Genomic DNA, 26,521 nt, shown 5'->3' with positions numbered 1-26,521 from the left:
GTTATAGAGGCAGCTTTAACAGAGGAAAAAAACCCAAAATGGCTCCAGCGTACAACACATGGTAAGGATGGAAAATATTCAATTTTGTCCACACCGTCAGAATTTTCAGAAGAGTGTGAAAACAGAAAAAAAAAAAAAAAAAAAAAAAATCTATAGAATGTATTTTATCACTTATCTCCTTTACTGAACACCATTATTGGATAATTAAAGACTTCACGCTCTTTTTGGATGGATCAAATTAAAATAGCATGCTTTTTACTGCATCTGACGGAGTTGACACAAATGACAGTAAGTAACTAAGTTATGAAGTGAATAAATGTCAATTTTCAGAAAAAAAGCATTTTTATAAAAACCTGTTCCCTTGGGCCTGGGTAGCTCAGTGGTAAAATACGCTGGCTACCACCCCTGGAGTTCGTTAGTTCGCTAGTTCAAATCCCAGGGCGTGCTGAGTGACTCCAGCCAGGTCTCCTAAGCAACCAAATTGGCCCGGTTGCTAGGGAGGGTAGAGTCACATGGGGTAACCTCCTCATGGTCGCTATAATGTGGTTCGTTCTCGGTGGGGCGCGTGGTGAGTTTAGCGTGGTTGCTGCGGTGGATGGCGTGAAGCCTCCACACGTGCTGTGTCTCCGTGGCAACGCGCTCAATAAGCCACGTGATAAGATGCACGGGCTGACGGTCTCAGAGGCGGAGGCAACTGGGATTCATCCTCCGCCACCCGGATTGAGGCGAATCACTATGCGACCACGGGGATTTAAAAGCGCATTGGGAATTGGGCATTCCAAATTGCAAAAAAAAATAAATAAATAATAAAAAAAAACCTGTTCCCTTACATGGCTTGTTAGCAGAGACCTTTGTCTACAAAAATATCCATTTCAAAATAATTTAGTATTAAAAAATGAAACATGTTTTGTCCCTTATCTCAAAAATCAACTAATCTGAAAAAGAAAGTTGAGCCTTACCGTGTCCAGAAACACTTGGGTCTCTACATTCCTTAATGGAGGCCTGATTATCCAGACTGATCTTAACTTTACCACTGTGGGCTTTGTTATCCAGCAAAATCTGAGCAAAAAATAGGAAAAATTGCATTTAGTACATATATACAGTTATTAGTGGTGCACCAAACTGAAATCTCTTGGCCGAAAAGGAAACTTAAAATCTACACATACCAGACCAAAAACCAAAGCAAATTTTTAAATTAACCTTAGGAATATTTTATATTTTGATAAATAACATTTATATATATATATATTTTTTACATTCACATATATATATTTATAATTTGTTTTATTATATAATTTTATTCTTAATTTAATTAATAAGTAATTATACAGTATTATTCTTTATAAAAATAAATAAAAACATGTTTCTATAAAAAGGTATTTATTTATTTGATATGTAACAATGCACGCTGCTGTTTTTCCATGTCAAGTTTCTGCTTTGTTAAGATTTTTGGAAGGTTTTCTGCATTTGTTTTCTTCTTCTTTCTGAGCAACAATGGCATTCCACGTGCCAACTCACCGTGATGAAGAAAGTGTAACAGTCTGGAATTTCATTGTGTATGATGGTCTGAAGATTTATGGCCTTCAGCTGGAACTGTATGGTGACATTAATAAGCCTAAGGGAGAATGTGTTAATATTGAAACTGTTTTGATTTCATAACATTCACAACATTATTATGAAACTGTAGATTATTAGAAACTTCTATGGATGTTACATAATAAAAATCCTGTTGAACTTACTTGTGAAATTTAAGGGTTAAATTCCTATAATCACGACCCAGACCTGCTGTGGGAGTAGACAAAGGGTTCACACCAATACAGTCTACAGAGAGGAAGAGAGAAATTATTAATTAGTCTTCCTTAAGACTCAACTTCAAGCCTCCCACCAGCTGTGTTATAGGGGTTATAAAAAGACAGGTTTGGTAAACAGCAAGATTTCTCTTCTAGAATTACAAAAGAAAGTGATTCCTGTGGTACAATCAGTCACAGGGAACTGACACACAAAAAAAACAGTGAGTGACAAGGTGCAAAAGGTTGTCTTAGAAGATCATTTTGTGTTAGCAAAAGAGTCAGTAAACAAATATTTCAAGTTTATTCAATCTTATTCTTAATTCTGTGTGTACAATGTTTCAAACATTTCTCTTGTTTCTCCGATTAATCATTTGATGAGATTAAAAAAAAATGTTTGAACTGGAAACAGGGACAAATTGGGAGGAAAGAAAGGCAGAAAACTAGTCACCTGTGACCACATGTGGGTCAATGATGAAGGTGTCATTAGCTGGGTCAATCTGGCCCTTTTTATAATACTGCTGACACAGAGAGAGCGCACTCCCATTCACACCGACATCGTACACATATGCATAGCGGCCCACCGTCTTCTCCGGCAAAGCCAGATACTGAAAGACAGGTGAAAACAATGTGGAAAGGGATGAAGAATGAGAGCATAAACAAATTACACTAGAAGGGAATAAGTGCAAAATAGATACATGTAAGTAATAAAGTGTTAAAATGTTCAGTGCGCGTAAATAATAACAATCAAGATGGGTTCAACACAAACAGTTTAACAGCCAAACAAACAAGGTGAATAAAGCTACGAGAATACATAAGCAGAATCCTAATATGAGTCACTGTCCAAATACAGTATACCCCTCAAAGTAAATCTAGCCTTAAGTTAGAAATGAAAGAAGAATTGAATGATTTATGTTGAAAATCACACCTGAATAGTTTCACAGCAATAAACCGCATTGTATAATAGAGTTTGATACCAGCAGTATGGTGGGGAATCTGTATTTATTTGTACAAAATGAGCATATTGGGTCTTAAAGTGATGAGATCATTACAGTAAAAAACAACAACTTCAGGACAGTGAGTGTGTTTTCCTCAAAATTAGACATTACCTGTTCTACGGTGTAGAATATGTGATCATACACATCACTCTGCGTGTAAACCGCAAGTGCGTCATCTGAATCATCATAATCTTTAAGGAAGATGTGTTTAAATGAGGCCGTGTTCTCCTCCTTAAACGTCACCGCCATCTCGTTGCTTAAACCAAAAAGCACCAGCTATTTGGAAGGAAAGCAAAGAGAGAGGCCTTTAATCACAGGTTGTTTAAGGTGTGTAGCCTCCACAAGTAGTTTTAGGCAAGTTACCTTGGATCAGGATTCCAGACTAAAAAAATTACTTAACTGAAACATTAAGGAGAAAAATGGCATTTTTTTAGTCACCAAATCATATAATTGCTCGATTTAGATTGCTGTCAAGAAACAAGGTAGAAAGCCAAAGAAAAGACAGCTGGTAACCCATTAATCAGAGGTTTAATAAACAATATATATAGTTGAGAAGATCCATATGTTTGCATTCCCTTTTTGTCTCATCAATGTTCACACCCCTTTACATAATTTATACAAATATGAAATACATTGTTTTTTTTATTTAGTACTGCCCTTCAAAATCTACATAAGCAGATATTTACATAAAGCATAGTATGCATATAATAGTATGTTGCCTTCTTAAAGCATCAATTAATGTTTGCACCTTGTGTAATAGTTGTGTCTGAGAGCCAAAAGCTGGATCATACATATACATATACATATATATATATATATATATATATATATATATATATATATATATATATATATATATATACACACACACACACACACACACACACAGTTGTGCTCAAAAGTTTGCATACCCTGCCAGAAACTGTGATATTTTGGGGTTGATTTTGAAAATATGACTGATCATGCAAAAAGATACTGGCTACTCCATGCTCCCCATGGCTCAGTATCTAGCCTGCTCAGTGCATCCACGTGAGCGCTAACAAACTCATTGACTATTTATACACAGGCACTAATTGCAATTTAAAAAGCCACAGGTGTGGGAAATTAACCTTTAATTGCCATTTAAACCTGTGTGTGTCACCTTGTGTGTCTGTAACAAGGCCAAACATTCAAGGGTATGTCAACTTTTGATCAGGGCCATTTGGGTGATTTCTGTTATCATTATGATTTAAAAAGGAGCCAAACAACTATGTGATGATAAATGGCTTCATATGATCACTATCCTTAAATAAAATCAATATTTCATATTTTCAAAATCAATGCCAAAATTTCACAATTTCTGCCAGGGTATGCAAACGTTTGAGCACAACTGTATATATACATACATACATACATATATACACACACACTGGCAGACAAAAGTTGGAATAATGTATAGATTTTGCTCTTATGGAAAGAAATTGGTACTTTTATTCACCAAAGTGGCATTCAACTGATCAAAATGTATAGTCAGGACATTAATAATGTGAAAAATTACTATTACAATTTGAAAAAAATAAACTACTCCACGTGCAGCAATGAGAGCTTTGCAGATCCTTGGCATTCTAGCTGTCAGTTTGTCCAGATACTCAGGTGACATTTCACCCCACACTTCCTGTAGCACTTGCCATAGATGTGGCTGTCTTGTCGAGCACTTCTCACGCACCTTACAGTCTAGCTGATCGTACAAAAGCTCAATGGGGTTAAGATCCATAACACTCTTTTCCAATTATCTGTTGTCCAATGTCTGTGTTCTTTGCCCACTCAAACCTTTTCTTTTTGATTTCTATTTCAAAAGTGGCTTTTTCTTTGCAATTCTTCCCATAAGGCCTGCACCCCCGAGTCTTCTCTTTACTGTTGTACATGAAACTGATGTTGAGCGGGTAGAATTCAATGAAGCTGTCAGCTGAGGACATGTGAGGCATCTATTTCTCAAACTAGAGACTCTGATGTACTTATCCTCTTGTTTACTTGTACATCTGGCCTTCCACATCTCTTTCTGACCTTGATAGAGCCAGTTGTCCTTTGTCTTTAAAGACTGTAGTGTATACCTTTATATGAAATCTTCAAGCATTGTATATAGCCTTCATTCCTCAAAACAATGATTGACTGACAAGTTTCTAGAGAAAGCAGTTTCTTTTTTGCCATTTTTGACCTAATATTGACCTTAAGACATGCCAGTCTATTGCATACTGTGGCAACTCAAAAACAAACACAAAGACAATGTTAAGCTTCATTTAATGAACCAAATAGCTTTCAACTGTGTTTGATATAATGGCAAATGATTTTCTAATACCAAATTAGCAATTTAAGGTGTTGGAGTGATGGCTGCTGGAAATGGGCCTGTCTACATTTGATCAAAAATGACTTTTTTAAAATAGTGATGGTGCTGTTTTTTACATCAGTAATGTCCTGACTATATTTTGTGATCAGTTGAATGCCACTTTGGTGAATTAAAGTACCAATTTCCTTCCGAAACAGCAAAATCTGTACATTATTCCAAACTTTTGGCTGCCAGTGCATATATATATTTATATATATATATATATATATATATATATATATATATATATATATATATATATATATATATAAATGTGGTGCTGGACTTGTAATTATAAAGAAGCCCGAAATACACATAAGACTCCTATTTTGAAACGTCTGCACCAAATTTATGCAATTCCGTTTGATGACACTAGTGGTGCAGACCAGAGTTGCCGCTAAGAAATTTTTGTGCCGGCCAATGTGTCCAGGAATTATAAAGTTTACTGGACAAATTGGAAAAATCCGGTCATCTCATTTCTGTGTTTATTTTGCACTGTAAAACAATGGAGTATGTTTAATTCCGCCTTTTGCCCCCCATTTGTTTTTTACCATCCGATTTCTTGTTTCCACTCTTAATATTTACTTTAATACTACTTACAATAATAAATAAAAATATATATAAAGGTTGATTTCAATGCAGTGATTTGGCCACAGTAAATGTGCAGAGAAGGGTTTGATCTAGAGGAGGAGTCTGTCGATCGCACTCGTTCCCTTCCTCTTAAAGGGGCATTCAGTAGTTCGCTAGCATTAGCATTGCTCTTCTTCGTGTACTTTAAGTACCAATGTTACAGTTGTGTTAGACGTTATACTGCCATCTTTCGACGTGGATCAGCATGATCATCTCTGCTGCCCCCGTCAGCTTTGGAATATAATTTACATCTGGAAAATGTTGGAGTTTGAGGTTATTTAAAAATGTATTTATTACTCCTATGATATAATTGCGTTGCCTAAAAAACCCCATCAGAAATCAAGTGAATATGCTTCTACTGTTAAGGATAGATTATTATTGTCCCTCATATCAATAATCTTTGGAGACTGTCTATGTTTCACATTATTTCTAAAGACAGTTTTACCTTTATTAGAGAAGTGCTTAGCGTAAAATAAACCTCAATTATCTAGCGATACAGAATGTTATGTTAAAGGAAAGATTAGAATTGTTTTTGATTATCAAATTTAGCATGTCCATGAATACTGTATTTGAAGAACTCGTTTTATTTCCAAGCAACCAACATCATGGTTTACACAAAATCCACAACAATCGCTGTGCCAAGCTACTTTGCACTAAACTAATGAAGACGTAGATGCCTTACCGTTACTGCTTTTTGTCTTTGCCGGTCTTTCTGTCTTCTTGCTTGAAGCAAGTTGCTTCAGACCTTTTTTTGCTTCTTCGGTAGTACAGCTACTGGATCTCCCGTTTTCTCCGCTGCTAAAGCACGATAAATAAGTATGTTCCATTGTGTTCTGTCACCATGACAAATTCCTTGTGTGTGTAAGCATACTTGGCAATAAAGCTCATTCTGATTCTTTTCACTCTTCGCGTCACCAAACAACAATGTTCTAAGCATAACCAAGCGCATCTATATACACAGGCGCCACACTAGCTCATGAGCGTGAGGATTCTCTTCTTCCACGTTTAGTGAAACGCCACGTGTCATGTGATTTCAACATGGCGAAACACATTGAAGGGGATGACCCGCACCATGTAAAATAAAACACTTTTTATAGAAAAATATTATGAGTATAGTCTTCATCTCATGTGAGTGTACACCATTCGGATCAAACTTCACAAAAACACAATTCATTCGTTAATGTGTAAAACTTTTAAATTGGCTCCAAACTACTGAATGCACCTTTAAGACCCCTTCACACCACAGGTGGCATCGCGTGGCAAAGCGATACGATCCCATTCATTTTCAATGAGAGCAGAGCGACTTCAAGCGACACAAGCTGTAGAGAAATTTTAGAAAATTTCTACTATGCAAACGACGAGTGACATTCGCGAGCGACTACCAATGAGAGTGAAGACAGTGGAGCTCACGTCACCCGTCTCCAGGCAGTGGGAGATACTGGAGTCGAGTGCAGGCAAGATGGAGGAGTTAAAAGTTTCTGTGAGCGATTTCACTCTTCTATCATTTGTCTGTAACCACATACATGGATATGTGTAATAAAATGATGAGTGGAAAACCGTGTCAGCATTCCGAGTGAATTTGATTTATACATTGATACATCATTCATCTTGTTCATCATGCATTAAGCAATGCTGCATGTTTTATAAAAACACTCAATTTTCATTTTTAGAAGCAATAGAACTGATTCCTTGTCAAATCAGAATGACACCTTAGCTTTACCAGCAGTATACTCTGTAATCAGAATATCCAGATGTGCAGTCCACCAATAACATTAAAGCAACAGCAGTAGAAACGCCAACCAGCGACACTGATTGCAGAGTCTAGCGACATCAAGCGACAACATCATTTGCAGTGTGAACGGGGCTTTAATCCCGCAGCTCGGCGTCGCTTGTGTGTAGATTGCATCACTGTAATACTATAGTACTTTTGTAGTAACCATGTTTTTTGGCAGACACCATAGTTTTAATGCAATTAACCATGGTGTTACTACAGTAATATGATGGTAATATAGTAACCATGTTTAATTTTGTATTTGCTACAATTTTACTACAAAATACCATGGTGAAACTATGGTTACTGTAATAAAACCAATGTTATTTTAAGGGAAGGTTAAGGTTAGGTTTAGGGGTAGGGGCTGTTGTAGGGTGTTTGTGGAGGTGCAAATAGTATCTGCCACTGTTTGCACTGAGGCATTAAATAGCATATTTGCATCAGAGTGCAAATTGCATCGGCTTTATTTTTTTGACTATTTTCCCCAGATTTTACATAGCACAGAAGCGTTTTGCTGCTGACGTGAAGTCAAATGTGTGCACTGTTTCACTACAGCTTGAGATACACATAAGCCTGGTGTCCTTCTCCTCCAGAAGATGGCAACACAAGGCTGTTTTAATATGATTCTGAAGTGGGAAGCTTCTCACTGTGGGCATGCAAGACGGGAAGAACGCAGGCTGCTTTTGCCAGTGTGCAGGATACAACCCACTGTAGTCGCGGATTAGGACTTTTCAAGCTGTTCAACCTCCAAGGCAGCAAAGTGCTGTCATCATTGGGATTACACTCGTGGCACCAACTAAAGGAGTTGCTGACACTTCGTGTTAACATTTTCACCAGACATTGTGTCTAAATATTTTTGAATATGTCAGACAATGGGATGCTTTAATGGTAAAATTAACTGCATTTACCAGCTAATGGAAACCCTGGCGCAGACATAACACGATGCACCTCTCAAGGCTTTGTTTTTTCACATGCCATTATGTCTAATGCATGGTCGTGAGCTAGTCTTTCAAAGCATTGACCACAAGCCTGTACGGACAACATTCGATGCATGCGCAGTACTGCTTTTCTGCGTGTCTAGAAAAACTAGCAGACTACACGCATGTACAGAGCTGATGACAAAATTAGCAAAAGTTGCAGGGCAAGATTAAATATACTTTGGCATAAAGGCCCGGGTATACTTCATTTTTGTAAGTTCCAGATCATCTCGGACCGGTCGACCGTGTTGCCTTTCAAAGTATACTCTTCTAACCGCGAGTGAATACAAATGCGTTCGACGCATACCCACTACAGTTGCTTTGTGATACTCTTTTAGTACAGTCAATGGCAGGCGAATGCACAGAAGATGCGCACAGACGAGGACCGTATCTGTCGGTCGAGAAAATCTGGGCCGTGCGTGGTCAGTCCGGACTGTGCCGATGACAAAATTTGCGTCACGAATACTGTGCACGAAGCGATCTGCAACGCAGACAACTGAAGTCCACTTTGGCCTTAAAACTACATACAAATGTGCGACACTTCAGAGTGTGAGAGCGAAGGTCAATTCTGATTGGTTGCTCCTCACCAAGAGTGGTAGGCACATCATAGTTGTTAAAGAGCAATTGTTTTGGTTAAAGTGAGACTTTTAAACTCAACACTCTCTTTAAATTCCTGCACCAGGCTTGCAAGCTATGGGTTGACTACAAAAAGCTCCAATTATTACAACAACACTACAACAACCACCAAAAAAAGATTCTAGAAAATGCTCAGCTCAAATACCTGTACAGTTACTAAAACAACCTTCAGTATTTGCAGAACCAGTTTAAATGGTTTTCTTCCTTTGGCTTGGTACTTTTCACAGGGGCTCATGAAGAAATATTTTAACTTCCTGCGCAATGCTTCCTCTTCCTGATCCACACATATCCAACCATCTGATACCGGGGTTGATCTGGGGTTGTTGTATTCATCCCTGCAGTCATTTGAACCATAGTGAGTTACCGGAAACAGTAGTCTGTCCTCTTCTGAAAGGGAAACAGAGAGAGAAAGATTGTAATTCATCCCTTTGGTACTATGTAAATGGGATTTGTAGGTAACGCTGATTAGCAGACACTGATACCAGTCGTTCAATTACATTTACACTGATAGCTTACCTCCTGTGATACTTACACTCCATTAAAACAACACTTCTTTATTGGATTTTAATTGTTGTGTCAGCAGAAGTTCATGCTTAGATTACCTGGACAGAGTCTGGAGTGATTTGCAACAGGTCTTTTAATTTATAAAGGCCATTAAGTTGTTGTAAATTTAGAACTCTATTAATAGAACGTCCTGAATTAAACTTCTCTAAATGGCACTGATGTTCTGGAACAATTCTTAAAAACGTACACTACCACCAGTCAAAATTTAGACACATTTTACTAAATTAAGTCTCGTGATCTTAAAAACCTTCTGATTTAACGGCTTATGCTTAAATGCTTGAATTATTACACACAAAATAAATCAAAACTGTTATATTTTAGCATCTTCAAAGCGGCCACACTTTGCCTAGAATTTGCAGACATGTACTCTTGACATTTTCTCAACCAACTTCTTGAGGTATCACCCTGGGATGCTTTTTAAACAGTATTGAAGGAGTTCCCATCTATGTTGGGCACTTATTGGCTGCTTTTCTTTATTATTGGTCCAAGTCATCCATTTCTAAAAAGATTTTTTTTTATAAAATCTTAGTTTTGTAATTAAATAAATTAATATGGTGGCACAATTATATTTTTGTCTACAAAACTAATTTCAAACATTTAAGCATACGCCTTCAGATCAAAAGGTTTTTAAGATCATGAGAAAAATCAGGCAACTGACCCCAAACTTTTGAATGGTAGTGTATAAACGCACGCACGCACGCACACTTCGTTCAGCCACAACTTTAAAACCACCTGCCTAATATTGTGTAGGTCCCCCTCATGCCGCCAAAACAGATGATATTCTTCTCACCGCAATTGTACAGAGCCGTTATCTGATTTACCGTAGACTTTGTCAGTTCGAACCATTCGAGGCATTTCCATCCACAGAACTGTCGCTCACTGGAGGTTTTTTGTTTTTGGCACCATTCAGAGTAAATTTTAGAGATTGTTGTGTGTCAAAATCCCAGAAGATCAGCAGTTACAGAAATACTCAAATCAGCCCAACTGGCACCAACAATCATCCATTTAATTATCTAATCAGCCAATCATGTGGCAACAGTGCAGTGCATAAAATCATGCAGATATGGTTCAGGAGCTTAGGTTAATGTTCACATCAACCATCAGAATGGGGATTTTTTTTTTTTTTTTTATCTCAGTTCGGGTTGCGCAAGTGTTGCCAACTACTTTCAATTAAAAGCAGCTAAAGCCTGCTAAAAAAGTCGCTAAAAGTCGCTAGATGACGTCATGTGTTAATTAGCATTTTCATGATGTCATCACGTCGTATTTGCATTCTGCCTTGTGTCAGCCCTTTACATCTGTTTGCTTCTCTCCTACTTTCTGTGCTCACATACTGTATTTTAATACAGCCGAATTCCCAATAAAGCTGTTCTCATGTACATATTTCTGTTGTCAGACAATGGAACAAGTATGAAATAGTGACTGAAACGCCTCCCATTAAGACTACATGTTAACCAGTAATCACTTCCAAGCATTTTCCAAGCTGCTGTTCTGCACTGCTAAAATCCTGATTTTATAACATAAGTTAAAGACAACGGCTGTGCTGTGATTTCGGCTATATTTACATATAAATGATCACTCGGAGAAACTCAGAAGTGACAGAATGTCTTATTTTTTCTGTCACACAGCACACAGCTTCCATCTGTGTAACAGTGAGTGATAAGCAAGAAAAATAATTGTCAAATTAAATTGTTTAAATTAAAAAAATAATTATTTGATTACTGATTGGTCCTTGGCAACTCTGCTTGCACATGTGCAGCTCATTCACGTCTGTGTCTGCCACTCACTGAACGGAGCAAACACAGAGAGAGAGGTATGCCTGTAGCGGGAAAGCAAGACCTCGTGCTCGCATGGCAGTACTGGTGAAGATTTGTCCAAAAAGTCGCTAGATATGTTGCTAGGTACTTTTTAGAAAAAAAAGTCGCTAAAGGGGTCTGAAAAGTCGCTAAGTTGCCGACACTGGTTGCGCAGTATACCAGTAATAACGAAATCTTGCGATACCAAAAAATTCAAAACGGTACAATATCATCTTGTTGTTCATTACAGTACCATAGTATGCTGCCATTAGCAAAATGAAATGTAATGTGAGAGTTTTGAGATTAAATCAAAGACCATTTGATGACGTGTGATCATTAAACAGCAGAAGGATGTCATTTACTGAAATAATATACAGTCACATGCGTGCCACAAAATGAATTAGAGGCTCCGTCTTGCTCTGTCATCTCCTTCACACACACACAAGTAGGCTCGCGCACAAACGCACCACACACTACTAATGCATTATTTTCATGCAGTGTGTCCAATAGTATCCATCTGCAGAGCAGCGCGTTTAGTGTATAATCAGCTGTAGAACTCTCAAATGACCGTTTTTACCGTTGCAGCTTGGAGATTTCAGCACGCAAGTCGTGGGAAGCTTGATATAACAAACCATTCACAAACAGGAAGATCTTCAAAGGTCTTTCAAAATAAAAGTCCAGCTGAAATAAGAGCTCTATTCAACTGGATGCGTGAAATTGAAGACATTACGACAGAAAAATATTACTACTGTATAAAAGTGTAATATTCAAAGTAATTGCAATAACACTCATAATCAGGTGTGGACTTAGCACTAGACAAAGGTAGGCATCTGCCTAGGGCCCCCTAAAAATACAAATATGCTTTTTTATTATCAATAATGCTAAATAACGTGTGCTAAAATTGAAAATATCACTGTAACAACACCGATATGATTGATATAGCAGTTATTTTCAGCAACATCAATGCAAGCAACCCCCTTCCCCCTCAGATCAGGCAGTAATAGAATATTCCAAGTTTCTTTTTTTTTTTTTTGCATCTACACAAGTTTGTAAACAGGTGAAAGTGAGCCAAACTGTTTCGTGTGATTTCACCATATACTCTGTTGCAAGTTACAAGTTAAGCTACATTGTTGCTAGTTCAGTTTGGTTTGAATTTGTGGAGAGAAAAAAATTAAACGGAATCGAGACTTCCTAAGGTAACACTGTCTTTCCAAACGGATCAGACACAGCCTGCACCACCATCCGCCACTGTTCCAATGAGCACAGGCTGCACAGCACTCACTACAGACCTTATTCACGCTAGCGCCATCTTTGATTGTAAATGGGAATGACAACGAGGCTGTGAAAGGCTAGATACTGAGCCATGGGGAGCAGAAAAGAACTGTCAAAAGACCTGCGTAACAAGGTAATGGAACTTTATAAAGATGGAAAAGGATATAAAAAGATATCAAAAGCCTTGAAAATGCCAGTCAGTACTGTTCAATCACTTATTAAGAAGTGGAAAATTCGGGGATCTCTTGATACCAAGCCAAGGTCAGGTAGACCAAGAAAGATTTCAGCCACAACTGCCAGAAGAATTGTTTGGGATACAAAGAAAAACCCACAGGTAACCTCAGGAGAAATACAGGCTGCTCTGGAAAAAAATGGTGTGGTTGTTTCAAGGAGCACAATACTTGTTGACCCCTCTCCAAACATAGCACTTATGGTTGTGACCATAAAGCTCTATTTTGGTCTCGTCACTCCAAATTACAGTGTGCCAGAAGCTATGAGGCGTGTTGAGATGTTGTCGGGCATATTGTAACCGGCTTTTTTGTGGTATTGGCTTCTTTCTGGCAACTCGACCATGCAGCTCGTTTTTGTTCAAGTATCATCGTATTGTGCTCCTTGAAACAACAATTATATTATGATTTAAAAAGGAGCCAAACAACTATGTGATAATAAATGGCTTCATATGATCACTATCCTTAAATAAAAGACAGTTTTGATAAAAGACCAAAATTTCCAAATTTCTGCCAGGTTATGCAAACTTTTGAGCACAACTGATATATATATATAATTTTTAAAAAAAATTTATTGAAGCAAAAAAGTTATCCAATGCCTATATCACCCATGTGAAAAACTAACTGCCCCCTTAAACTTAATAGCTGGGTGTGCCACCTTTAGCAGCAACAACTGCAACCAAACGCTTCCGATAACTGAAGATCAGTCTTTCACAATGCGGTAGTGGAATTTTGGCCCACCCTTCTTTTCAGAACTGCTTTAGTTCAGCCACATTGGAGGGTTTGAGCATGAACTGCCCGTTTAAGATCCTGCCACAGCATCTCAATCGGGTTCAAGTCAGGACTTTGACTAGGCCACTCCAAATCTTTAATTTTGCTTATTTTGAGCCATTCAGAGGTGGACTTCCTCCTATGCTTTTGATCATTGCTTTGCTGCATAATCCAGTTGAGTTTGAGCTTCAACTCATTGACTAATGACTGGACATTCTCCTTTAGGATTTTCTGATAGAAAGCAGAATTTATGTTTCCCTCAATTATTGCAAGTCACCTGAAGAAGCAAAGCATCCCCATGTCATCACACTACCACCACCATGCTTGACTGTAGGTATGATGTTCTTTTTGTGGAATTCTGTGTTTGATTAACGCCAGATGTAACAGGACCCCTGTCTTCAAAACAGTTCCACTTTTGACTCATCAGTCCACAGAACATTCTCCCAAAAGTTTGAGTTTCATCAAGGTGTGTTTTGGCAAAATTCAGACGAGTCTTAATGTTCTTCTGGGTTAGCTGTGGTTTTCTCCTCGCCACTCTTCCATGGATGGCCTTTTTTGGCCAGTGTCTTTCTGATAGTGGAGTCATGAACAGTGACCTTTATTGATGCGAGAGAGGCCTGCAGTTTCTTGGATATTGTCCTTGGCTTTTTTGTGACTTCCTGGATGAGTCATCGCTGTGCTCTTGGAGGAATTTTGGAAGGTTGGCCACTTCTGGGAAGGTTCACTACTGTGCCAAGTTTTCTCCATTTGGGTAAGACCTTTTAACTAACTTCATGCTGCTAAAAAAGTTCTATTTAGGTGTTGATTTGATTGAACAGGGCTGTCAGTAATCAGGCTTGGGTGTGTCTGGTCTAGCAGAACCTCATTAAATACTAAATTCATAGATTTGGGGATTTAGTAACAAAGGGGGCAAATATTATTTCACACAGGCCCAGTAGGTATTGGATAACTTTTTTGCTTCAATAAATAACATTATCATTTAAAAACTGTATTTTGTGTTTACTCAGATTGCCTTTGTTTTATGTTAGATTTTGTTTGAATTTTTGAAACTATTTTATATGAGATAAACACAAAAACAAAAGAAATCAGGATGGGGGAAAGGAGTCGCGTGACACCATGCGAGGGTTGAACGTGTGAATGGTGAGCTCTGCACACCTTGCTAATTTTTAATTCTTTTTGTGTCCTAAACTGGTGAGATTCGATACACTCTGTTTCATAGCTGTTCTATGAAGACAATATGTCAATGAATTCAAAATCCTTGTGCTCTGGAGACATTAAAAGGCACTTATGTGCTCAAGCTGATACCCCTGACAGGGCCGCAGACCAGGGATTCAATTTGGACGGTGTGGCGGGAGAAATTCAACGTCAACTGTCCAACATGTCTGTGATGTTGATGAAGGTCGTAGCGGACTTGGAGGGTCTTGCTGTTATACGTTGATCGATTACGACGAGTTGGTTACAAGATTGTCGGACGTCGAGATACGGATCGATTATCTGGAGTCATCAGAGAGGGAATTATCTGCTAATCTGCTAGCGACCAAGGCAGATTTGCAGTGCGTCTGGGAAAAGTTGGAAGACCTTGAGAATCGTAATCAGTGAAACAATGTCCGAATTGTTGGAATTCCTGAGAACGAGTGAGGAGTAAAGGAAGGCTTTCTTGGAAGAACCACAGCATTTTCTTGTTCCCAGCCTTTGCGAATTCGACAAGAGAGAAATGGGATAGATTCAAGGAATGCAAGAAACACTTACATCAACGGAAGGTCGCTTTTGCACTGATGTTTCCGGCCAAATTGAGAATAGATACTAAGGATGGCCGCAAAGTATTTACATGCCCACAACAAGTGATATCTTTCATAAAGTCATTGGAATGACCAAGTTATTTTGGTGATTTTCATGTTGCTCCCGAGTGAGCTTGACTCGCTGAACATTTACTTGACTGTCCGAGGAAACTGGGCACCTTTTCTTTTTTTTTGTGATGGTTCCGCCTAGCAGCTGAAGTTTGTTTTGTGGAATAACACTCCATTGGGACAGTTGTGGATTAATCTGCTCATTCTTTGTACTTGTGCCTGCTATTGGATGGAGTTTTTTTGCAGGACATCGGAAGGATTAGATCATCTGCTGCACTTATGAAACAGCCGGCTCACTAAACATTCGTTTGACTGCCTGAGGAAACTGAATGTTTTTTTTTTTTACATTTATTTTTAATTTTTGTGTGTGTGGGGGTTCCGCTAGAGGCTGGAGCTTGTTTTGGGGAGGAACACACCTTCGGGACAGTATGTGGATGAATCTACATGTTCTTTGTGATTATTCTGCCTATTGGCTGGAGTTTTTTTTTAGATTTTCTTCTGTTATGTAATTCTGTCTCACAAAATTTGTATAGAAGCACCAGACTTGAGCAATCCAACGGCAAAGTTGTTGCGGGGGCTCTCGTAGGCATACATGGACTGTTTGAGTTTAGAGGGATAGACGCCGGTTGGCGCTGTCGTGCGCAGGGTTAATGCGCATGTTTTTTTTTTCTGTTTGTTTGCTTCGGGGGGTAACTCGGGGTTTGATTGTGGCACTAATGTTGGAAAGTGGTCTTTATAATCTTGTTTTTGACACAATCTATTTTTTCTAATATGTTAAATGTTAATATGAGTGGATTATCTCTCTCCACATGGAATGTGAATGGGTTGGGGCACCCCATAAAAATAAGTTATTTCTTTTTTTAAACATAAGAAATATGATATTGTGTTTCTTCAAGAAACACATCTTTGCCCACAGGAAGCTGAAAAATTTGGGAAGATACGGGGTGGACATATTTTCTTTAGTGCTGTCTCAAGTAAGAGCAGGGGAGTCATTACAGTAAGCATCTACAATTCAAATGTCTCAAACAGATTAAAGATAAATTAGGAAGAGTCATTATAGTTTTAGCAGAAATTCAGGGGCAAAGGTTGATTTTGGCTAATATTTACACACCTAATGGTGATGATCAGGGTATTTTTTAAAGATCTTGAAGGGATGTTGCAAGCCACTGGCACCCCTCATGATATAATATTGGGAGGAGACTTTAATCTTTTGATGGACTCAGTCCTTGATCATAATGAAGCAAAAGTGTGTAAGCTCCCTAGAGCAACACTGACACTTCACAGAATGTATAAAAATCTTGGTCTTAAAGATATTTGGAGACTTTTGAACACATCTGGTAGGGTCTATAAATTTTTTCATCAGTCCATAAGATTTATTCTAGAATAGATTTTTTTTTATATATCTAAGTCCCTCATTTCATCTGTTGTTGATTGCTCAATTGGAAACATCTTAGTCTCAGATCACGCCCTGGTAAGTTTAGAGGTGTTGCCAAATACGGAGAAAAATAAATCATATAGTTGGTGCTTCAATGTATCCCTTTTGCAAAATCTTGAATTCCAACAAATGTTAAAGGCTGAAATCAATGTGTATACGGAGATCAACTGGTCCTCGGTATACTCTGTGGGCGTGGCTTGGGAGGCACTTAAGGCAGTTCTTAGGGGTTGGATCATACAGTATGCCTCATTCATCAAAACGTCCAAAGCACAAGAACTTGTGGATTTGGAAGGGAATATTAAAAGTGCAGAGGCAGAGCTGAAGCACCGAATGTCGTCTGAGGGCCTCAGAGAATTGACCTGATTGAAATACAGATATAATACAATTTTGTCGCGAAAGGTGGAGTTTTGGCTATTCAGGGTAAGACAGTCATACTTTGAGTCGGGGGATAAAGCAGGGAAGCTTTTGGCTAGATATATAAAACAGAGCGAGTCTTTTTCTACCATCCCCTCAGTGAAATCTGCTGGTGGTTAGATATTTACCTCGCCCATTGATAATAATAATGCTTTTAAAGAATTCTATCTTGATCTTTATAGTTCCACGTCTTCGTCTACTGATGAAGATATCAGAAACTTTGTGGAACCATTAGAACTTCCTAAACTGAAGACTGAGCAAAAACATTCTCTTGATTCTGAGATAACCTTGGAGGAGCTTGGCGAGGTAATTAGGTCTTTCCTACAGAAAAGGCTCCGGGACCAGATGGCTTTGCTGCTGAATTTTAGATCTCATGCTACAGAATTGGCTCCACTTTTGTTAGAAGTTTATACTGAATCATTAAAGAATGGAAAGCTTCCGCCAATGATGACACAAGCCCGGATCAGTCTGATTCTTAAAAAGGACAAAGATCCAAGCAAGTGTAAAAGTTACCATCCAATTTCAAAATTTCTGGCTAACCGATTGAGTAAAGTTATGACATCTCTTATACATATAGATCAGGTGGGGTTTATTCGTGGCCGTAGCTCTTCTGATAACATTAGGCGTTTCATCAATATCATGTGGTCAGTGGCGAATGATCAGACTCCGGGCGCTGCCATTTCACTTGACGCTGAAAAGGTGTTTGATATGGTACATTGGGATTCTTTTTTTAAGATTTTGGAAATATACGGGTTCAGGACTACTTTTATTGGATGGATTAAGTAACTTTATAGACACCCGGTAGCAGCGGTACAAACAAATGGATTAATTTCAGATTATTTTCATCTGGACAGAGGCACCCGGCAGGGTTGCCCTCTTTCCCCATTATTGTTCTGTCTTGACCTGGAAACATTAGCAGCCATGATAAGAAAGGAAGATGATTTTCCAGGGGTGGTGGCGGGAGGTATGGTGCATAAGCTTTTGCTTAACGCTGATGATATTTTATTATTCGTCTCTGACCCCACTAGATCTATGCCTTGCCTCCACAGAATGATTAATTCTTTTTCTAAGTTCTCAGGATACAGAGTCAATTGGTGTAAATCTGAAGCTTTGGCTCTGACAACGTACTGCCCAGTAATGGCTTTTCAGCCGGGCGCCTTCCAGTGGCCCAAACAGGGCATTAAGTATTTGGGCATTTTATTCCCAGAAAATTTGTCAGATTTAGTTAGTTAATTTTGACCCCTTAATAAAAAGGTTTTCGAGCGATGTGGGCAGGTGGGCTTCATTACACTTATCTATGATTGGGAAGGTTAATGTTATTAAAATTTAACTACCTGCTACAATCTCTCCCTGTAAATGTCCCCCTCTCTTATTTCAAGCAATTTGATAGCATAGCGAAGTCCTTCATTTGGAATGGTAAGCATCCCAGATTACATTTCAATAAGTTACATAAGCCGATTGACAAAGGTGGGCTAGGACTACCCAAGATTTAGTTTTATTATTATGCATTTGGTCTCAGACATTTGGCTCACTGGTCGCTTCCACCTGAGAGAGCCTCTCCCTGGTTTTGCATTGCACAGGAAGTTCTGGCCCCTATTTTGCCATTGCAAAGCCTTTCTATCAAACTAACTGGAGAAGTTAAGTTATTGTGAGGGTTAAATATTGATTCTGTTTGTATATGTTTTGCTTTTTATTGTTTAATAGATTAATCAATAAATATGTTAATCAAAAAAAAAAAAAAAAATCAGGATGGGGGAAATACATTTCACAGCACTTTAAATGATCACAGAGTCTGCTGGAAAAAAAAAATGGGGGAAAAAACAACATATTACAGAATAGCAGAAAATACATACAAAAAAATACTTATAAGGCTCACATAACACAGTATCCAATCAGGTCAAGCAAACTGATGGCTTGATATTCTTGATTTCTTTATTTTCTTTAATGCTGACCTACAGGTGACTCTATAAAATAACCAAATATGGGGACAACTATAAGGGTATTTATGTAAATCTTAAGTCTCAACTTGTTGACTGTCATTGGCCTCTCTATTTAAAGCAATCCACTGTTCATCTATGAGTAGATCTGTCTGTCAGTGCTAAGTACTGGAATCTTACCTCAAAACACAATGTGTCAAATGCACAACATGTTTTGCTACATACATAAGGAACACTTTTTATGCAGTCTATTGGAGTGATAGGAATTTTGACAGCAAAACTGCAGTGGATACAGGTCTCTTAAGTTGTTCACGAACATTGAAGTGTGATCAAAAGCGATAGAGTCAATCAAACGCAAAAAAATCTCATCCGTCTAGTTTTATAGGTAGTTGTATTTTCTAAGCACAGGCCTGCATTGGCTTCTCACACGCTCTTGCTGTCACAAGTCAATGGTGTGATTATCAGTGTGTCATAATAACCCTATATCACAGATGACATCAAGGTTTGCCAGTCTGCCCTGGGCCTCCCATGGATGCACTGTAGAAAACCACACACAGCCACACGCAACTACAAAGAAGCAGGTAGGCCAACACTTTTCTCAGAATCAAAATAAAAGATCTATGGGTGCACAAGGCCACCCAATTAAGTAAAATTAACTGACATCAGACCATTTAAATATTGATAATGAATGCACACCCACCCGTGGTGCACCTCAGGGGTGCATTCATTTTCAAAAGCCTAATTCAGTGATCTGGAGTTAATTATTTAGTTCATATTGAGGTTGCTACATGTACATGTCTATATGTGTTTATCTCAAGACATTTATAGACCCTAAAATGATCTTTCTTGTGTAGATTTACCTCCTTAGGCCACCAAATACTAGTTTAGACAGAATTTGGTCAATAAACCTGGAGCTACTTCATAGTTGTAATTAATGACTATGGATAGAAAATGGTGAACAGGTTCTTGGAAGGTCTGTCAGCAAATCAAAATCAAGAATAACAATACTACAGTATAAAACAGTAATACATAATAATAATAATAAATGAAGTCTACAGCTAGTGTTGTCAAAAGTACCAGTACTTTGGTACCAAGTCGGTACTAAAATAAAAAAAGATGTAAGGATACCAGAGTTTCTACAGTACCGGTAGTACCGAGCACTGACTATCCGGTACCAGCACGCAGTATGACTGACACACGACTGCTTTAAAATGCTCACAGGCTTAATTTGAATGCATGCTCTGGTACTTCTTTTAAACTGAAATGGACAATTAATCAAATTAAAATCGTGATGATCAAAATAAAATGTCATAGTGTGATTTATTAAACCGCGTAAGGCTGCAATCTTAGTGTAGATGAACTGTGTACTTTAAATGAATGTATAAATCCGACCCCTCAAACTCTGGAAACTAATATTGAGAATAATTTGCGTTGAATGAGATGACAGAGCAGAGCACTAATCCACTGTGAACCACACAGCACATGTAAACTATATATTTATATAATTAAATCACAGCATTTGAGCTTTAATCTCAACTCAACTTTATTTACAAAGCATTTAAAACAATGTTTGACTTCACAGTAATAAAATTTAAAACATAACACTTCAAAAATTACCATATACACAAACACCAGTAATCTAAAATACAAACACTTTAAAACTGTGTCCTACATTTCATTTGTCAGACTCAAAGGCCAGTGTAAAGAGATGAGATTTCAGATGTGACTTAAGTCTTCAATGATCACACTGAGCCCTGTTGCGAACTGTTTATCCGGAAAAGTGAAGCATCCGGCAAAAAACACACATCATAATAAAAGCACGATTCAAAATAAAAGCTAGATGCTTGAAATTGAAGAAATTACATTAAAAAATGAATAAAAATATATTACAACTGTATAGGAAAATGTACTATTCTCTGTAATAATAATAACAATAATTAATAAATTGATCACAAGCAAGACAGCTGTTGAATAAAAGTTTGGCAAAAAAAATGCAATGACATGTTAAGTTATATTTTCACTTATTATAAGTTTTAAGAATTGATTGATTAGACACCATTTTGATTATTAAATTAAACTTTAAAACATGTTCTGGAAAATAAGAATAATTATTAAACTATAATTAATAAAATAATTATTAATTAACTAAACTTATGTGTTCAAAAGCAAATGATAATTTTAGCATATTTTTGCTGTGATATCAAAATTGGTATCGAGAACCGTGAAATTTCACTGGTATCGGTACCAACTACTGAAATTTTGGTACCGTGACAACACTATCTACAGCTAATCTATAATTCTGGATCACTCTACAACTGCCAAGTTATCAGAAATTGATTATGTCTAACTGAACAGACCTGGTTTAGATTATCTACACACTTTGTGAAAGCAGGTGGAAAACGTAGTTTAAGTAATGTAACAGGATTAAAAATTAGATTTTTGAGAAATCGCCTTTTCACGTTATAATTTCCCAATATAAAAGCAATATATGACCATAAACACAAAATTAGGCCTTTTTAACACAGTGTAACCATGGGAATAAGGTCAATAGGACACAAAAGAGGAAGAAAATACGAAAACATAAGCAACTGGAAACATTTCGAAGCAAATCACATACAAACACAGCAGTCTACCCAGTGTTGTGATGCAATACTGAAGCATCCAAAGTTCCAAACCCCACAAAATCTGCCATACAACCTAAAGGAGCGCTGTCACTAATAAATGTGCATTGTGCAACAGACTACAACTGGTGACCATACTGACCACAGTGACCACCAATTTGAAAGAATGTTAACTAGCTTAAAGCTTAGTGAGGCTTTGCACATAAGTGCAAACAAAAGTGGGAACTTTCAGTGGACTCTGTTGAGGGTGTAGGACAGAAATGACTGTTATAGATGACTACATGTATACTAATTGGATAATCAACATGATGACACAAGCTTTACAAAAGACAAGAACAGCATTATTATAAAATTCAAGTCAAGTCGAGAAAAATCTGGAAGTGGATGCGACTAAACATGACTTTCAGACAACCAAAAAATACATAGCTGCCAAAAATATTTAAAAACTCTACAAGACCTCATTGAGTCTATCTCAAATTAAAACACAAGTCATTTCTTTTACAATTCGACTTAGAAACAGCACTATTGTCTGTGTCCAGCAGCAGTCACCATACTGATCCTCAAGGAAACTCCAAAGCCTGTTAGATACTGTAACCTCATTCCTCTTGTCTTTGACATGCAATATGCTTGGGCATCCATAGACAAACATTACAAATAATTAAACATAAACATACATTAAAAATAAACAAGTTAATTAATTAATGCGCTGTTTATTTCTGTGTACCACAAAACCCACTTATCGCGATGCACTAATCAGTTTCGTTATACTGTTAATAATCAGCATTGTTGATTGCGTATTTATCGCGTGCGGTGTAAACAGAGTCGTTCACTCACCAGGAGAAACATGCTTCACTTTATTCGCATCCACTGCGGCCATGTCAGCGCTTTAAAATCACTTGGAGAGTCCGTCGGCATTAAAATCGTAGTTTAATTCACAGCACAAGAAATATCCCAACTAATGTTTTTAAAAAGGCTTTCTGCCTAACTATGGTTGACTAACAGATGCTCTTCCGGCTGTTTACAAGCGTCCACCCCTGAGCAGCACTGTACTTCCGGCATTAGCGGTCATGTGACTACATCACGTGACAGACGTTGACGCTACTGAGTTGTACTGAAAGTTGCACAGTCATGGAAAACCTGCTTGTAGATATTCCAAACACTGCGTTTGTTGTGTTACTCCCAGTGGGTGATATGTGATACCGCTTAAATGTAAATTTTTTTTTTTTTTTTTTAAGACTGAGGGACACGATATCCATGGTTACTTTTGTAACACTACCCCAGGACAGTTGAAACACTCAAATGTAATGTGCTAAATAAGGCATTATGCCTAACTTATGTAAATATACTGTTAAAAAATATACGTCATACTCTGTGATTGTTTTCAAATATTACCAATGTTTGCATATTAATAAATTCTAACACATCAGCTGGAAATACTCTCTTAATTTGCAAACAAACGAGTGCACATTTACAATTATATTTTTGGACTAAATCTACTTAGCAAAATCCTTTCCACTGCAAGATGTAATCCATCCATCCATCTACCTACAGTGCTTACTGTTACTGCACTAAAATGTAGTAACCTCATGTAAGCCACAACCAGTCAAAATAAAATGACAAAGATTCTGAAAGCTTCTTTCCAGTGGACATATTACTTTATTATGATTTCAAAGTATTATCAATAACTATAGAAACTTAGTTGCCTTGGTTTGTAAGGAACCGTATTTCCTCACCTCTTCTAACAGTTTACAAAGCACGAAAGACGGAAGGACATTGTTAAAAGGGATAGTTCACCCCAAAATTAAAATTATCTCATGATTTACTCATCCTTATGCCACCCCAGATGTGTATGACTCTCTTTCATCTGCTGAACACAAATAAAGATTTTTAGAAGAATATCTCTGTTCTTTTGGTCCAGACAATGCAAGTGAATGGGTGCCAGAATTTTGACGCTCCATAAATGCATATAAGAACGCAGCATAAAAGTAATCCATAAGACTCCAGTGGTTAAATCTATATCTTCAGAAGTCATGTGATAGGTGTAGGTGAGAAACAGATCACTTTCAAATTATTCTTGTGTTTTTGGTGATTCACATTCTTCATGCATATCACCCCCTACTGGGCAGGAAGAAGAATTTCAAGCAAAAAAGTACTTAAATATTGATCTGTTTCTCACCCACACCTATCATATGACTTCCAAAGATATGGGTTAAAACATTATTGATTCATTGAGTTGTATTGATTGCTTTTATGATGCCTTTATGTGCTTTTTGAAGCACCAAAATTTTGGCACCCATTCACTTGTTTTGCGAGGACCTACAGAACTGAAATAATTTTCTAAAAATCATAATTTGTGTTCTGCAGAAAAAAGTCATACACATCTGGGATGGCATGACGGTGAGTAAATGAGAGAATTTTCATTTTGGAGTGAACTATTCCTTTAAGCTTGCAAATCTAACATCTTTGTGGCTATTAATGCAAATTTACAAACTAGCAAATCCTCAGCATATACACAAACATAGATCAACCTATGAGTTATACAAAAATGAGCAAATAACAATAAAATACTAAGTGTAATAATTTATGCTGCAAAAAAAAAAAAACCTGAAACGTTTCATCCCCCACTACTTACAAACATTTTTTTCTGATAAAATCCGATCTCATTCCCCCTCTCCTGCAGTGAAACTATGGTCTTGACTGGACACTTCTCTGCTTATATCCATGATGAGCACCTGAGTCTCTGCCAGTACAGATAATAATAATAATAATAATAATAATAATTTTGCCAAATGTCCATTACTAGCACAACTATATTAACTAGGAAGTACTGGGGCAATTAACACACACACACACACAATGTCAGTGTAGTAACATGCATATGTACCCTTGATACTCATCTCAATGTCTTTACTAGGACTAAAACATAACATTCTATTCAATACTATTAAATTAATTATTTATTATAATTTATAAACATGTTGGTATGGTACAATTCTTTTAGAGAGAGAACGTTATGATCTTTATGCATTCTTTGATAATATCCTAGAATTAAAATCTATTCTGTAACATCATTATTATAACGAGGGACAGGGACAAACTTGAGACAAGTAAAAAAAAAACTAAAAAAAAAACTTTGTATTGCGTAAAAACAACAACAAAAGGATGGATCTTTTTTGTTTTTTATCTCTGTATATTATCCTGTAAATTTGAGTCTGACTCAAGGGTAACATTTTAAACTTGACTCTTACACAGCAATACACTATCTGCCATCAAGAGCTTTATCACGAGCAATCACTGCCTCATCAAACTTGATCATAAGTGTGGTCCCTTTATGCCAGTGAACAGTAACTTTGGCTGGGAAGCCACTATGGGTTAAGATAGCCTCCACGATGCCCCCCGTGAAGGCTGCACAGTTTAATGTGCTATTCTCTTTAGGTACTGATATGTAGGCGTTTATAAGTGGTTCCTTTTCAATGATGTAGTACGTTTTGTCATCATCGTTGGCTTGTTCCAGTTTGTCGGCTTCCTTGCCGAACAATGACTTCCATACATTTACCTAGAGAAAAAGAGATAGAGACTGAGGTGAATATTCACTGTGCATTAAAAAAAAAAAAGTATTTTATCTTCTGATAACACTATGGTTTGGAAGTACCTTGATAAAGAGAAGTATGTTTAACACTTTGGTCTCCCTTTTTCCATTTTTCTCTCTCAACACAAGAACATCCAGAAGACTGGCTCCAACACCTTGACCCATGTCAGCCAGCCTGGCCTGGAGCTCAGATACCGAGTACACGCGACTCTGGCAATACTGGACCATCTCTGAAAAGAGCAACGCGAACGCGCTCACGCTCACCTCCGACTTGGGACGCGTGAGCGAGCGCTCCAAGATCGCAGATTTGCCTCGCGTGAAGCGGACCTCCATTCCGTCCACACCAAATCTGAATTAATGCATGAATTAACCCTAAGTACCTGAAACAAAATATTAGTATTTGTTTTATGAGCATAATATTTGAATCTGCAAGGGAATATTTACGAAGGCATATCATTTCATGAACGAACTGTCATTAAAATCTCGATGTATTTCTGCTACATACAAGTACAACGTGTACTACACTGAATAAGCTTGTACAGAAATGTATTAATATAAGTATTTCAAAAACTGCTTATTTTATTTTTTTAAAGTAGCGTTTACCTGATGTTTTGGATTGCAGTTCCAGATGCGTGAAGCTACAACTAGTACAAAACCTTCCTGTACATTGTGAACGGAGATTTTTCAAAATAAAAGCACAACGTGTTTCAAAACACAGCGTGTTATTTAGCAACGGTAATTAAGATTATTTATATATATAATATATAAATAAATAATTATATATATATATATATATATATATATATATATATATATATATATATATATATATATATATATATATATATATATATATTGATTGTGTAAACCTTAGATTATTTTCGTGGAGG

General features: G+C 37.4%; 2 protein-coding genes across 3 annotated transcripts in view; both read right to left on the bottom strand.

The window, feature by feature from the left end:
- Positions 1 to 23,097, bottom strand: part of LOC127444880 (mucolipin-1-like) — a 32,696-nt gene extending 9,599 nt beyond the window's left edge. Inside the window, exons 1-7 of one of the 2 annotated variants that reach the window (XM_051704495.1) lie at positions 22,877 to 23,097; positions 9,307 to 9,548; positions 2,897 to 3,061; positions 2,239 to 2,395; positions 1,740 to 1,821; positions 1,519 to 1,615; positions 960 to 1,059 (exon numbers count right to left, since the gene is read on the bottom strand). In XM_051704495.1, coding sequence (XP_051560455.1) covers positions 960 to 1,059; positions 1,519 to 1,615; positions 1,740 to 1,821; positions 2,239 to 2,395; positions 2,897 to 3,061; positions 9,307 to 9,548; positions 22,877 to 22,919 — 886 coding nt within the window. In that variant the 5' untranslated portion in view covers positions 22,920 to 23,097. Of the gene's footprint in view, positions 1 to 959; positions 1,060 to 1,518; positions 1,616 to 1,739; positions 1,822 to 2,238; positions 2,396 to 2,896; positions 3,062 to 6,459; positions 9,250 to 9,306; positions 9,549 to 22,876 lie in introns of those variants that run through there. The other variant, XM_051704496.1, reaches the window with a different exon arrangement.
- Positions 23,098 to 23,661: 564 nt separating this feature from the next.
- Positions 23,662 to 26,328, bottom strand: LOC127444896 (trafficking protein particle complex subunit 5-like). The gene is made up of 3 exons (XM_051704522.1): positions 26,235 to 26,328; positions 25,695 to 26,011; positions 23,662 to 25,598 (listed from the first exon to the last, which is right to left on the bottom strand). The coding sequence occupies exons 2-3, from the start codon at positions 25,962 to 25,964 to the stop codon at positions 25,302 to 25,304; spliced, it is 567 nt and encodes a 188-aa protein (XP_051560482.1). The 5' UTR covers positions 25,965 to 26,011; positions 26,235 to 26,328; the 3' UTR covers positions 23,662 to 25,301.
- Between the last annotated feature and the right edge of the window lie 193 nt (positions 26,329 to 26,521).

The sequence above is a fragment of the Myxocyprinus asiaticus genome, chromosome 8, assembly GCF_019703515.2.
Source record: "Myxocyprinus asiaticus isolate MX2 ecotype Aquarium Trade chromosome 8, UBuf_Myxa_2, whole genome shotgun sequence".
Lineage (NCBI taxonomy): Eukaryota > Metazoa > Chordata > Actinopteri > Cypriniformes > Catostomidae > Myxocyprinus > Myxocyprinus asiaticus.
The sequence above is the reverse complement of the archived record's forward strand: the minus strand, read 5'-3'. Positions and strand labels throughout refer to the sequence as shown.

Coding starts and splice junctions, on each gene's coding strand:
- LOC127444896 (XM_051704522.1), bottom strand. CDS start 25,964: ATGGAGGTCCGCTTCACGCGAGGCAAATCTGCGATCTTGGAGCGCTCG. Junction 25,599..25,694: donor ACATACTTCTCTTTATCAAG/GTACTTCCAAAC, acceptor CTTTTTCTCTAG/GTAAATGTATGGAAGTCATT.